The sequence below is a fragment of the Melitaea cinxia genome, chromosome 3 (assembly GCF_905220565.1).
Source record: "Melitaea cinxia chromosome 3, ilMelCinx1.1, whole genome shotgun sequence".
NCBI lineage: Eukaryota > Metazoa > Arthropoda > Insecta > Lepidoptera > Nymphalidae > Melitaea > Melitaea cinxia.
The window spans coordinates 1528767-1542037 of record NC_059396.1 but is presented as its reverse complement, the minus strand read 5'-3'; the positions used below and the strand labels follow the sequence as shown (position 1 = coordinate 1542037).

Sequence of the window (13271 nt, the reverse complement as noted above, 5' to 3'; positions counted from 1 at the left end):
GGTTTCTGCCTCAGCATTATTTTTGACAGAAAAAAAATGTTGCCAAAAACGCTTTTTTTCTTGTAGAATTATTTTTAACGCTTTTTTTCTTGCAGAATTTTTTTCTTGCAGAATTATTTTCTTGCAGAATTATATTTACATTACGAACATTTTTTTGGCTTAATATGTCTTTTGTATAAAAATGATAATATTCATTTTCTTTTTATGACATGAAATTTCTTTGAAAGGCATGTGAGATTAATTGCATGCAGTAATAATACATTGAAATATGTTGAAAATAATTTCTGTTGAGATTGTTACAAGTCCCAATTACGTGTGTGTATCCTATTTATTCTGATTTGAGTTTAAATATAGAAAAAAATGTTTATATGATGAATATTTATTGTTTTATAGATAGTAAGTTTAATCATTTCAATGTTTTTTTCCCCAGCAATAGCGATAACTTTCTACCTGGTGTTCTACGCGGTGCTGGCGCTCATGTTCGCTATATGTATGGGCGGACTGTTTTACATCCTCGATTACAGGAAACCAACTTACATACTTGACAGTTCTTTGATTGGTAAGTTAAACAAAATATTTAATTAAGTAACAATCTAGAGTCACTTTTCTCAAATTATATTTTACCTTAGCGTTTTGTTTCACTTACTCACTTCAGCCAGTCCACAGCTGGATATAGGCCTCCACAAGTTCACGCTTAAAATGGCGTGAACTCATGTGTGTTTTGCCCGTAGTCACCACACTTGGCAGGCGGGTTGGTGACCGCAGGACTAGATTGTCACGCCGAAGACGCTGCTGCCCATCTTCGGCCTGTGTATTTCAAAGCCAGCAGTTGGGTGGTTATCCCGCCATCGGTCGGCTTTTTAAGTTCCAAGGTGGTACTGGAACTATCCCTTAGTCGCCTCTTACGACACCCACGGGAAGAGAGGTTTTGGCTATATTTTTTACTGCCGTAACCACGGTTGTGTTTATAATTAGTTTATTATTTGATAGATCATGACATGATATGAGCATGACATATTGTACTTATATGTATTTCTTTTTGTAATCTATATTGCCAATTGTATCATTATTTTTTTAGTAAAACTATGCTTTTGTTTTTGTAGTTTGTGTTTCTATGTGAAAATCTCAACTATCTGTGGCTTATGTTAATCTCCTAATAAGTATCTTCCTTCCTTTCTTTCAATTAGGTAACTTTATAGTTGAAATTATTTATAAAAAATATGTAATGTGTAGTATTTAAGGAACTACTGCTACTTAGAATCTTAAGGCCAACAGTTTTGTCGACGTGCCGCTGTATTTCATGGAGGATTTTACTAATTTTATAATAAATTAGTTGGCGCAATGGTCACAGCAATGGATTGTGCCTGTTGCGCTGGCGGTTGCGGGTTCGATCCCCGCACATGACAACCATTTGTATTGGCCATACAGGTGTTTGCCGTGGTCTGGGTGTTTGTGCAGTCTTTATGGGTCACCCAACCGTACCTCGGAGAGCACGTTAAGCCGTCGGTCCCGGTTGTTATCATACACACGTGATAGCGATCGCTACTCCTAGTAGGAATATATCCGCCAACCCGCATTGGAGCAGCGTGGTGGATTAAGCTCTGATCCTTCTCCTGCATGGGAAAGGAGGCCTATGCCCAGTGGTGGGATATTACAGGCTGAAGCGATATCATAAAACATGTGTTTAAATGAGCAACTGCAGTGTTTCTTGCCGATTCTTCTCTGGGGAATCTACATTCCGAATCGTTGGTAGTTTCACTGTTAACTTTAAACAGTTAATAAAACTAATATACAAGTGTTTTGAAGCCTATTTGAATTAATTAATTTTTGATTTTGATTTTTCGATATATGACAAATAAAATAATAAATAATTAAAGAAATATTCGCAATATTGCTTCGTAAAAGCGTGTAATGTCGCTACGTCATCACGCGTAGGTTATCGTCGGAAGCGAGCAATTAGGCTCGGTTATATTAATTACCGCAAACCATCAGAAATTACGGAACAGTTTATTTATTTATTTATTCATTGATCCACCAACATTTGTTTACATCAATATACCAACAACCAATTTGTTTACATCAATATACCCAACTTAATCTAGATGCAACAAACACTTACAGGCAGATACATCATGCTTAATAGAAATAAAACTTCTAAGCGCGTGGCGAAGTATTTGAATAACAATGCTATAAAATGGTGCAATGAGTTCGTTAATTTACTGTAGTGTTAACCTTCTACTGTCATTTGTTGAGCAACCTTTTCTTTTACTAGTGTGAGTATATTAAGCTAGCGATACGCCCTAGTTTTACGCGGATAGTATATAATGATCTTAGGGATAGAGCAGTGACGTAGCGAGCTCAACTCGTGCCCGGGGCACAATACCTTTTTAGCACCATTCGAAAACCATATAATATGTCCAACAGTTTTTTGGCGCCCCCTTGTGAGTAGCGCCCGCGGCATGATTCTACCTTGCCCTCGCGCCTCGCTACGTCTCTGGGATAGAAATATGCGCGATGATAGGCGTCCCGTCTATCCATCGTCCGGTCGTCCGTGTGAGATCTGAGTTTTAATTTATTATCACGAATCATGTTGTCTGGTAACTCACATCCACAACATACCCAAAAAATGTCCATATTACGAATATCTTTGTAAGTTACAAACATGTTACAAATGTACGTCATATGCGTGGCGGTTTCACCGCGACCGCTAGCATAAAAATCATTTGATTATTGCGATAAAACCAATAATCGAAGCGAGAAGCGATGGATGCATTGACTTTTTCACATTAAAATTTTCGACTGGACTGGCTGACGATAAATATTTTTTTTTAAATATTACAGGTGCGAATCCTGGTGTGTCGTCTCGTCCCCAACCGCTAGATGGCGTTGTCAATTACAGCGTCGATAATAGTACCGCCTATGATACATATGCTCAAGAAATACAGCAGTTTATTGATGGTAAGTAATTATTACTGTATTTATATATATTAGATACATGGTGACTCACATGATTTTAGGATAACGGATAATTTTTTATGACAATTAAATCCTATCAAAAAATGAATTTCATTTCGTACAACAAAATAAAAAAACATTGTAATCGACATTGCCGATTGCAAAACAAAATCTATACATATGTACAGGGTGAGTCTTCATAAAGTGCACATATCAAAATCAGTGAAACTACACCCTATTTCATCGATGAAAAAAATATCAAAAAAATAAAATAAAAAAATATATATTTGATTTTTAATGAATATTTTAAAAAAATAATTGCAGCTGCTAGCCCTATTGAAATAAATCGGTGTAGCTTTTAAACTAGATGTCTTATCGCGATGGAGTAAATTTTATAATGGTTGCTAATAATAGGCTGTGCTCATAAAGTAAAAATATCCTAGAAAATTAATGCTATAAATTTAGAATAAAGAAGAATTTGATAAAAATCTGTTATTTTTTTCGTCATTTTTACATTAATTTTAAAATTTCTTAAAACATCGTCCTAATTTTTAAAAGTTTTGCGTGTTTCAAACGAAATCAGAAATGATCCCGAAACGATTAAAGGGCAACGCAGCAAATTCTGCTTCGCGCTACAATGTGTTTGCAATAACGGGGTGGTTTTGATATTTTTTTCATCGATGAAATAGGGTGTAGTTTCCCTGATTTTGATATGTGCACTTTAAAAAGACTTACCTGTATAATAAAATGCTAGGAAAGTCAAAAGTGTACATTGAATATTTTTTTTTAAATAATACTTGGGGTGTGATCTACAATCGATACCGAAGCCAAAAATATAGTTTTTAGAATTTTTGTCTGTTTGTCTGTTTGTCTGTATGTATGTCCGGGATAAACTCATAAAGTGCCGCATGGATTTACTTCAAATTTGGCACGAATATTATTAAGAAGTTGGGTCAACATATAGGCTACATATATCATGCTATCACCTACCGGGAACGAGCAGTGAACCTTTATTTCCTCAACGCATTCTGTAACAACGTGTAATCTAACGCCGCATATTTGAATTTTGTTGTTATTATGTTTTTCAACTACCTACCAAATTTTTTTTTTCGTTTGTGAGCAAATATAATTATGTAAACTCGTATTAATTTAGAATTTTACAAGAAATTTAGACCTGGTTATTCTTTTTCAGCTTACGCTAATGAGACGTGGTTCAATTCAAGGAATGAATGTACGTCAGAGGACAACTTCGGCTACCCGGACAGCCCTTGCTTTTTTATAAAATTGAATAAGGTATCTAAATAAGCTTACGATTAATATTTTGAACTTTGTACAGTTATCGAAAGCTTTGGATTTTTCGACCTGTATGTACCTCAATTTTCCTAGAAGTTCATGAACTTAAAACGTGTACGATTTATTTTTATGATACCCACACATTGGGGAATTCTAAACAATTTTTAATATCACCGGTCGCTTAGAACCGTATATAAAATCATCATATCAAAAATTTTAATCTAGCGGGTACATCGTTCCATAGCTCAATTGGCTAGAGCACCGACACGGTCAGTCAGAGATACAGGTTCGATCCCCGCTGGAAGGGTCGATTTTTGATATGATATTAAAATTTGTTTTAAACGTTTCATGAAATTTAATCTAATTTTCGAATTATTATTTTGATGAAAACTAAAATAAAAATAATTAAAATAATTAAAATTAAAATAAAAAAATAATTTTTGAAAATATAACGAATATCGAAGTCGACAAGATTAATCCGGCGCTCGAGCAGCTTAAAAGCGGAAGGAACCCAAGGGGTGACGGAGTTACGACGGAGCTTCTAAAAGCCGTGGAGCGACTTGTCCTGTGCCATCATCTACGGGGGTACCACGCTGGAGGCGTGGGATGGTGGATGGAAGAGGAGGATGTCTAGTGCGAACTTGGGGAAGCCTGTGTCCACCAGTGGACTGCAATAGGCTGAACTGACTTACTAACTGACTGACTGAGTGAAAAAATTCCAAAAGAAGTAGATTGTAAAATAATATTAGTTTAGGATGGGGTTAATTTGTTTGTTTAATATCGCAGATCTATGGCTGGAAGCCAGAAATGTACGACAGCGATTTTCCGAAGGACATGTCAAGCGATTTGATCGAATACATCAACAGCTTGCAAGATGTTGAGGTGAATATTTACAAATCGTTCGGTGAAATAACCATTTATATTATTTTTATATCGTAAGTTTTAAGCAGGTATAATAACCATTGTTTAAATGACTTTAAAAATGGTGAAGGTTATCAATTAAAAGGTATTCTAACGTGTGTTACCTTATAACTTTTTAACCGACTTCCAAAAAAGGAGAAGGTTCTCAATTCGACTGTATTTTTAACCAACTTCCAAAAAAAGAGGAGTTTCTCAATTCGACAGTATTTTTTTTATGTATGTTACATCAGAATGATGATTTGATGATTTTTAATTAAATCGAAAGCTGGTATTTATCATGTGGTCACATTTAAATTTCATCGAGATCTGATAACAACTTCATGAATAGTCTTTGATAACGCGTATTTGCTTGACCATTTTTTTCGTCTGTTGTATCACTGGTCGATGTAATTGAAGTCGGTTTTTTTCGTTTGCGAGCAAATATAATTATTGTTATCCTGCATTGCATGTGGTGTTGAATATTTTTCACATTAATAGTTTATTGACAAAAAATGAAAGCTATATATTCAGTTTAATTTATATATTAATACAAGAAGCAAAAACTTTGTACCCCTTTTTACGAAAATTGCGCGGACGATGGAGTATGAAATTTTGCACACTTACAGTTTATACAGATTATACAGAGAAGGAGTCTAGAATGCTAATATATATATTTTTAAATTATGCATATAAAATACATTAAATCAGTAAAGAAAAAAAAAAATATTATACACATTACCATGTATTTGACACACTCACGTATCTATATTATTATACTCTTTTGTTGATTGTCAAAGTCTGTAGTCAAATTGAAAATTAAAAAAAAAGGTTCTTTATATTCATAATTTTTTTAATTTTTTTTTCTTTAATTTAAATTTTTAATACTGGTCGAATTTCAACCTCTGGGCGGCCACATTATACTAAGAGAACAGTTTAGCAAACAAGTAATAGAACTATGATTTTTTTCCAAATTTAAATTATAATACTAACGCAGTATTTATATTTTAGCGTCAACAAATATGGATATCATGCTGGGAAGAGCATTCCAACGCAACCACGATCGAGTACCCGTGGGGCCGCGGTCTACCCGGGCGCTTCTACCCCTATCTCAATGAAATGGGTTACATCAGCCCGGTACTACCTATCAGACTCACCCCGCCAAGTATGTTTGAACCAATTTTTTTATTGATATAATGAAATTACTTTTGAAGTAAAACTTCTTAACGCACACTTGACTTGGCGAGTTGGGGAGTAGGTTTATTTATTTATTTATAACATCATCTTACATCTAACATTACAGGATATTATCCTAATGCGTTAGTTTCGTTGTCGTATTAAATACATGTCATATAAAGATAAAAATACAATAATTGGCATTACATTCAATTCAAAGTTACGAAAAATGTGATCGGGCGAGGCGAATGGAGCAAGTGAGAGGGAGGTGCGAGCACACATTTTCTTTCTCTCTTTCTCTCATAGCCAGTTACGTTTCGTATATCTAAGACACACTGTGCACGTCTATAGTGCAGGCCTATTGCTTAAGAAGTTTTACTTCAGTCGTGTGGTCTAAAGCACACTCGTTTTTTATTTTTAGTCAAATTTCTTTCGAAACAGGAAAAAGTAGATCAAGAGCCCGGGAGGGCCAGACCTTTGTCATGGTTTCAACGCCGTTCAAAATTGCTTCGCGCTCGCAATCATGGCCAACCTAAATGTTTGTCTGGCCAGAACTGGTTATAACTGTTCATCGTTATCATCAACCAGAAATAACGTGAACTCATGTATGTTGCCCATAGTCACCACGCTGGGCAGGCGGCTTGGTGACCGTAGGGCTGGCTTTGTCGCACCGAAGACGCTGCTGCCCGTCTTCGGCCTGTGTATTTCAAAGCCAGCAGTTGGGTGGTTATCCCGCCACCGGTCGGCTTTTTAAGTTCCAAGGTGATTGTGGAACTGTGTTATCCCTTAGTCGCCTCTTACGACATCCACGGGAAGAGAGGGGGTGGCTATATTCTGTATATATACCTATTAACTGCCAAAGCCACAATAAGTTCAACTTCATATTTGGCTATTGCTTCTACCTGTGTTGGGAGCATGCGCTGAGAAAGTTACAGCCATTGTTAAATGACAAAGATCTGGACCTCTTGGGCTCTTGGGCTAAAACAACAATCCAGTGACTAGTATTGGTAAAATGTGATTTAGAAAACAATTTTCTTTCATTTTTCGTAAAGAAATAGAACATTTTATTATGAAATTTAATTTTCATAGTTTAACGTTCTACTAGTGATTGAAAATAAATTAGTAACAAATTAAATAATCACATGACTTATATGGGAATGTAACATTTTCGGCTTTATTAAATTTTTATTTTAATAACTAGCTGTACACGCGCCTTTAGCGTTAGCAGAGTCACAAATACATATATTTCTGAAAAAATTGGCCTAAATTACTCCTTATTACAGCCAGCGTGGTGACTATGGGCAAAACACATGAGTTCACGTTATTTTTGGCGTAAACTTGTGGAGGCCTATGTCCAGTAGTGGACTGTAAAGATTGACTCCTTATTACATCAGGTATCTGCCAGTGTAAGTCCCGCCAAAATCAGTCTAGTCGTTTAAGAGATAGACAAAGTTAGACAGACAGACAAAAATTGTAAAAAATGTTATTTTGGTATATGTACTGTGTATACATCCATATACATTTTGTAAATACCGGTTATTTTAATATTAAAAACAGACACTCCAATTTTATTTATTTGTGTACTGATTTCAAAACTAAGTCAATCAATAATAAATAATTTGATTGAAACTAAACTGATACCATTTTTTAATATCATTTCTCTCTGTTCCCTATTTGATTATCTCTCGGACCTAATTCTCATTTTATTGTTTCTAGCGAACACCCTATCAATAATACGGTGCAGGGCGTGGGCGAAAAACATTGTCTACAATAAAAGCCTCAAAGAACCATCCGGGTACGTCCGCATCCAGCTGCAGATCGATGATAACACATCAGTCAATGCCACAGAAGCATCTTTGTGATTTAGTACAAATACACTTGTTAAATAATTGTATATACGATATTAGCTTAACTACAAGAAATTGAAATCAAAATTAAGAAATTACTTGATTTTTGTTGTTGTTTTTTCAATTCTAAATTAGTAATTTTCCAATGGTATATACGAAATATTTAACAGTCAATAAAATTTTGATGAGTAGGCATTTTGATACTAAATCGTAAGCTACAATGGGAATGTCTCTCTTGATACTAAACCTAATGTTTTAATTGTGAAACATAAAAAAAGGAAATATGTGCCATCAAAAATTTCTTTGACATGAAATTTTTGAGTAACCAATGAGGTATTGCGTGCGTGAACTCAAAAAAAAAACCGTATTTCATATAATACCTACATTGTACAGGGTGTCCGGTAATTAATGGATAACCCCGCAGGTGCTTGTGGAGGGGCACAGGGCCAACCCAGAAAAAAATAAAAAATAAATCTATCTGCAAAGTCTAGGATTTAATAAAAAAAAAAAAAAATAAGTACCAAAGTCGATACCTTATTTCAAACTTTTGGGCACTACAGCTGTAATTTCAATAATAACGAATTGATTTTCTCTGGAAATAGCCACAAGTGTTTCTTTTTTTTAAATACTTAAAAATGAAAAATAGTGTATTAAAATTTTTTTATGATAAAGTTTGAGCACCTGTGGTATAAAAAAACTTAGGTGGCCCATAGTTTAAAAAACATGCCTACTTCATGAAGTTTCTTAAATGGTATTTTACTCAATTTTTGTTTGTCAAATTACCGAGTTATTGCTACCTGTGTTCCTCTAGCCCTATTTTTCTTATAACCAAAACAAATAATAAAATAAGAATTTTATTTCAAAAATCAGTGAAAGTGCATTTTAGGGTGGTTGGTGTGTTGTTAATAATTTAAACAACAATTTCAAATACGTAGTTTTATAATAAACGTTCAAATTGTTTGCCACCTACTCTAACACAGGCTCTACATCTTCTTATGAACGACTTTTTAATAGGCGCGAATACCTGCGCTCTCCAATTTCTCGAGCCACATCCAAAACACGTTGACGAAGTTCCTGTATTGTTGAAATTGATTTTTTTTTGTATACTTTTTCTTTAAAGCAGCCCCAATATCAAGCAACCACAATCAACACAAATTTAAAGCAACCACATCTAAATCGAATAAGCCGTTTCTGAGATTAGCGTACACAAACGCACAGACAAACAGATAAAAATATAAACTCCTATAGAATCGACAATTTAGATTAAATAAATAATAAATTGTTCTGATGCTTTTCCTACATAGAGAAAGTGGCCTACGGTCAGTAGTGGTACGTAACAGGCTGAATGGTCGTCGTGACATAAATATTTTTTTTTTATATCACTAGTTCGGCAAACAAGCGTACGGCTCACCTGATGGTAAGAGATTACCGTAACTTATAGAAGTCTGCAACACTAAAAGCGAATTTCCAGCAGAATTCCCCCAGGAGCATCTAGTAAAGACGCATCCATAATTAAAATTATCGTTAGAAGAAGAAGAACAAGATGATATGATATTCAAAAATGACAAGAAATATACTTTATAGTGCATAAAAGTTAAAGTACATAGGTATTCTTCTTATCGCTAGGTAAACGATTTCTTCCAGACAACCTTAGGATAGAGGAGATTTTAGAAAAAAACAGAGTAGGGTCATCAAAAAGGCAAAACAAAGTAAATCCTATAATCTAATAATATAATGATAATAATATTAATAAATAATAAACATATAAACAAATAAATAAATAAATACACAAATATATATATATATATATATATATATATATATATATATATATATATATATATATATATATATATATATATATATATATATATACCTATTACATTAATTATTAAGTAGGTAATGGTTTAACATAAATATAAAATTGAATAATTATTTACAGCATATAAACAGATAACTAAATTTTCTAATAGAATTTGGCTCTAACAATTCAGGTAAGTATCTTTAATTAGCTTCTTAAAATTGGTAAGAGTTTTAGCCTCCCTAATACTATTGGGCAAGGCATTCCACAGAATTATTGACTGCACTATAAAGGAACAATTGTAGAATGCAGTATGATGAATAGGTATTTGCAGCGTAGTTACATCATTCGAGCGCAGTGCCTTGTCAGATTAGTTGTAGCTGAAGTGATGGTCACTTCTTTAAATTTCACTATTGCAAGTAAGCAATACTGCATTGAAATATAATAAATTATTTGAATTTGAAATATATTCAACCTCTTTTGGTACGAGAAAACCATATTTTGCTTAAGTATTATTTAAGAGAGAAACTCATTCGTCTTCTTAAAAATATAACTTGAATCTTAGTCCACCGTGTGCTCGAGGATTGTTTTTGAAAATAATCAAGTTTTGAAACGTAACTGATGAAACAATTTAATTTCAAAGCTTTTCATAAATTAGTTAATAAAGATTTTAAATTATTCATACAAATTTAGTTTAAGAAATTTTAGAAGTATCGTAAATGTGGGATAAATTGTGTCAGGTTATTTGTAAGAATTTAAAAACTGTGATTAATTCAAAGTATTGTTCTTCCATAGATTATACGATGTTTTAGAAATCAATAAAATATTTTTAAATGAGGAAATTGTTTGGAAATAAGTATATTGATAGTAAAATTGTCAAATATAGTTATGAGTTTTTAACAATTAAAACCAAAGATTCTTTTAACTTATGATCATGTCAAAGTAATTTGATAATTATTCGTATTTGTATTCGTTTTTAGACATCTATCATTCCGATAAATTTTAATGTATAATATTTATCAACTAAATAATGTTAGTAACACAAAAAAAATTGACATTAACTTTAAGGCGTTTAACTGATTTGTTTTTTTTCTATTAAACTTGCTTTTGAATAAAAATTGTAACGTTGTTTAGTAAGTTTATGAAAAAAAAAAAAACTTTTTGATGTCCTTTCGTTAAATTTGCAGAAAGTTTTAATGATTTGGTCCTAAGAATGTATGAATATACTTTTTTAAGTTTGATAGTCTGATTAATATTGGCCGTAAAAAGTTTATTAAACATATTTTTCTACTTTTTAAAAAGTAATTTCTAGATTTTTAAAAAGTTAGCTGTTTGCATTTAGTTATAAAAAAACCAAATAGATACTATAATAATTTTATTAACTCCACAAATTCAATACTGTAACATAGACAATTATATCTATGGTGTGTAAAAAATTGTCATAGAAATTAAATTAGATGTATTATATCTGCATTTTTATTTTTAATCTGTCTTTATTGTTACATTTTAAATATAAACATTATAAACCTACACACATTGAAAGTTTTTAAGTAATCTGTACTTGTTTTTTTTTTAAAGTCTAATGCAGTTAAACAAACAAAAAATCGAATAAAGATTTTTACCTACTTTATAATTCTTTTATAAAAGGAAATAATACAAGTAAAGATTAAAGACATCAAAGAGAAACCTAAAGTTACCTTTCCAGTACATTCGTTTCTACTTCTTTTTTTTATGTTACTAGTTCGACAAACAATCTCACGGTTGCTCCTGATGATAAGCGATTACCGTAGCTTATAGACGTCTACAACACCAGAAGCATCGAGAAGAAGAGAAGGTCGGCAACGCGCTTGCAAGCGCGTTGCCGACCCTATTCCCGAGTCCCACCAGAAGCTCTGGTCACCTTATTCACCAATAGGAATACATCACTGCTTGAAACTTGAACAGTATTATTTAGCTGTGATTTTCTGTAAGGTCGACGTACTTCCCCATTCGGGCTGCTCCATATTTGAGCAGGAAAATTCCTGCTGTGCCTTACCTCAGGTAAGTTCAGTTATACTGTACTAGGGTGATTAACAAGCGTAAAGCCTGTCTGATGGTAAGCAGTTACCGTAGCCAATAGACACCTGCAACACTAAAAGCATCGCGCGTTCATACTGACTGTTGATCTCGTTTTGCAACGAAACAATAACACTGTGTTTTAGCTTCCTTATAAAATAATTAGTTATTGAACACTACCTTCCTTTACCTGATGGTAAGAGGATACCGCACCTTACGGACGCAAGCAACACCAGATGCATTGCAAGTGTGCTGCCAACCCTATTCCGCGACGCTCCCCAGGAGCTCTGGCTACCTTACTCACAAGAGGAACACAATACTAGTTCAGAGCTATGTTATTGACTGTGATGTTTTAAGCCCACCAACAGGTATGACATGAATTTTGTCACCCTAGTGGTATAACAAATACACTTGAGAGGACGAGAGGTAACAAATACACCATTAAAATCAGTGTTGTTAAGTGAAAAAAAAAAACCATTGAATGTTCTTTCACTTAGCTAATCACTATCGAGGTGAGGGACTAATTGGTAGGGCAGGGCGGAGTTCTGGTTATGGGCAGATTTGGGCGGGCGTGCGGCGGATGCCAAAGATTAATTCCGTAGACATTGACATAATCACACATGCAACGCGTGATCTGATCGTGATCATTGATATGTTTTATTTGTGGGCATTTGTCAGATTAATAAAAAAATGTTAAAGTTTAAGCTTGGTTGGATTAAGCTCCGATTTACCTCCTACTTAGTAAGAGGCCTATGTCCATATGTGGGATGTTGGAGGCTGAATCAATTAAGCTTGGTTAAAAATTGCATTAATACGATGAATAGTCTTTTTACAAGTTCACGCCAAAAATGGCGTTAACTCACGTGTATTGCCCATAGTCACCACGCTGGGCAGGCGGGTTGGTGACCGCAGGGCTGGCTTTGTCGCACCAAAGACACTGCTGCACGTCATCGGTCTGTGTATTTTTTTATACAATGATAGGCTTGCGTTTGACCACTATTTCACCTGATGATAAGTGAAAATGCGGTCTAAAATAGAGCACGCTTACCAAGTTATAATTTTCTGGAAACACAGACGCTGGTAGAGAGTTCCATTTTTTATGTATATAGAGATACGATGAATAGTGATATTAATAATTTTCTATAGTGGTTTCCGCTTGTTTTAGCCTAACGCAGTCTACTGCTGCATATAGACCTCCCCAAGCTCGCGAAATTATACAATAAAATTATATTAAAACGTGATTGATA

The 13271-nt window shown here is 33.9% G+C and overlaps 1 protein-coding gene across 1 annotated transcript in view; it reads left to right on the top strand.

The window, feature by feature from the left end:
• The window catches only part of LOC123669686 (sodium/potassium-transporting ATPase subunit beta-1-like), an 8744-nt gene extending 476 nt beyond the window's left edge, over positions 1-8268 (top strand). Inside the window, exons 2-7 of the mRNA XM_045603276.1 lie at positions 431-559; positions 2842-2958; positions 4148-4248; positions 5035-5130; positions 6157-6310; positions 8038-8268. Of these exons, the coding sequence (XP_045459232.1) occupies positions 431-559; positions 2842-2958; positions 4148-4248; positions 5035-5130; positions 6157-6310; positions 8038-8183 (743 nt within the window). The 3' untranslated portion in view covers positions 8184-8268. The remainder of the gene's footprint in view (positions 1-430; positions 560-2841; positions 2959-4147; positions 4249-5034; positions 5131-6156; positions 6311-8037) is intronic.
• The last annotated feature ends 5003 nt before the right edge of the window (positions 8269-13271 follow it).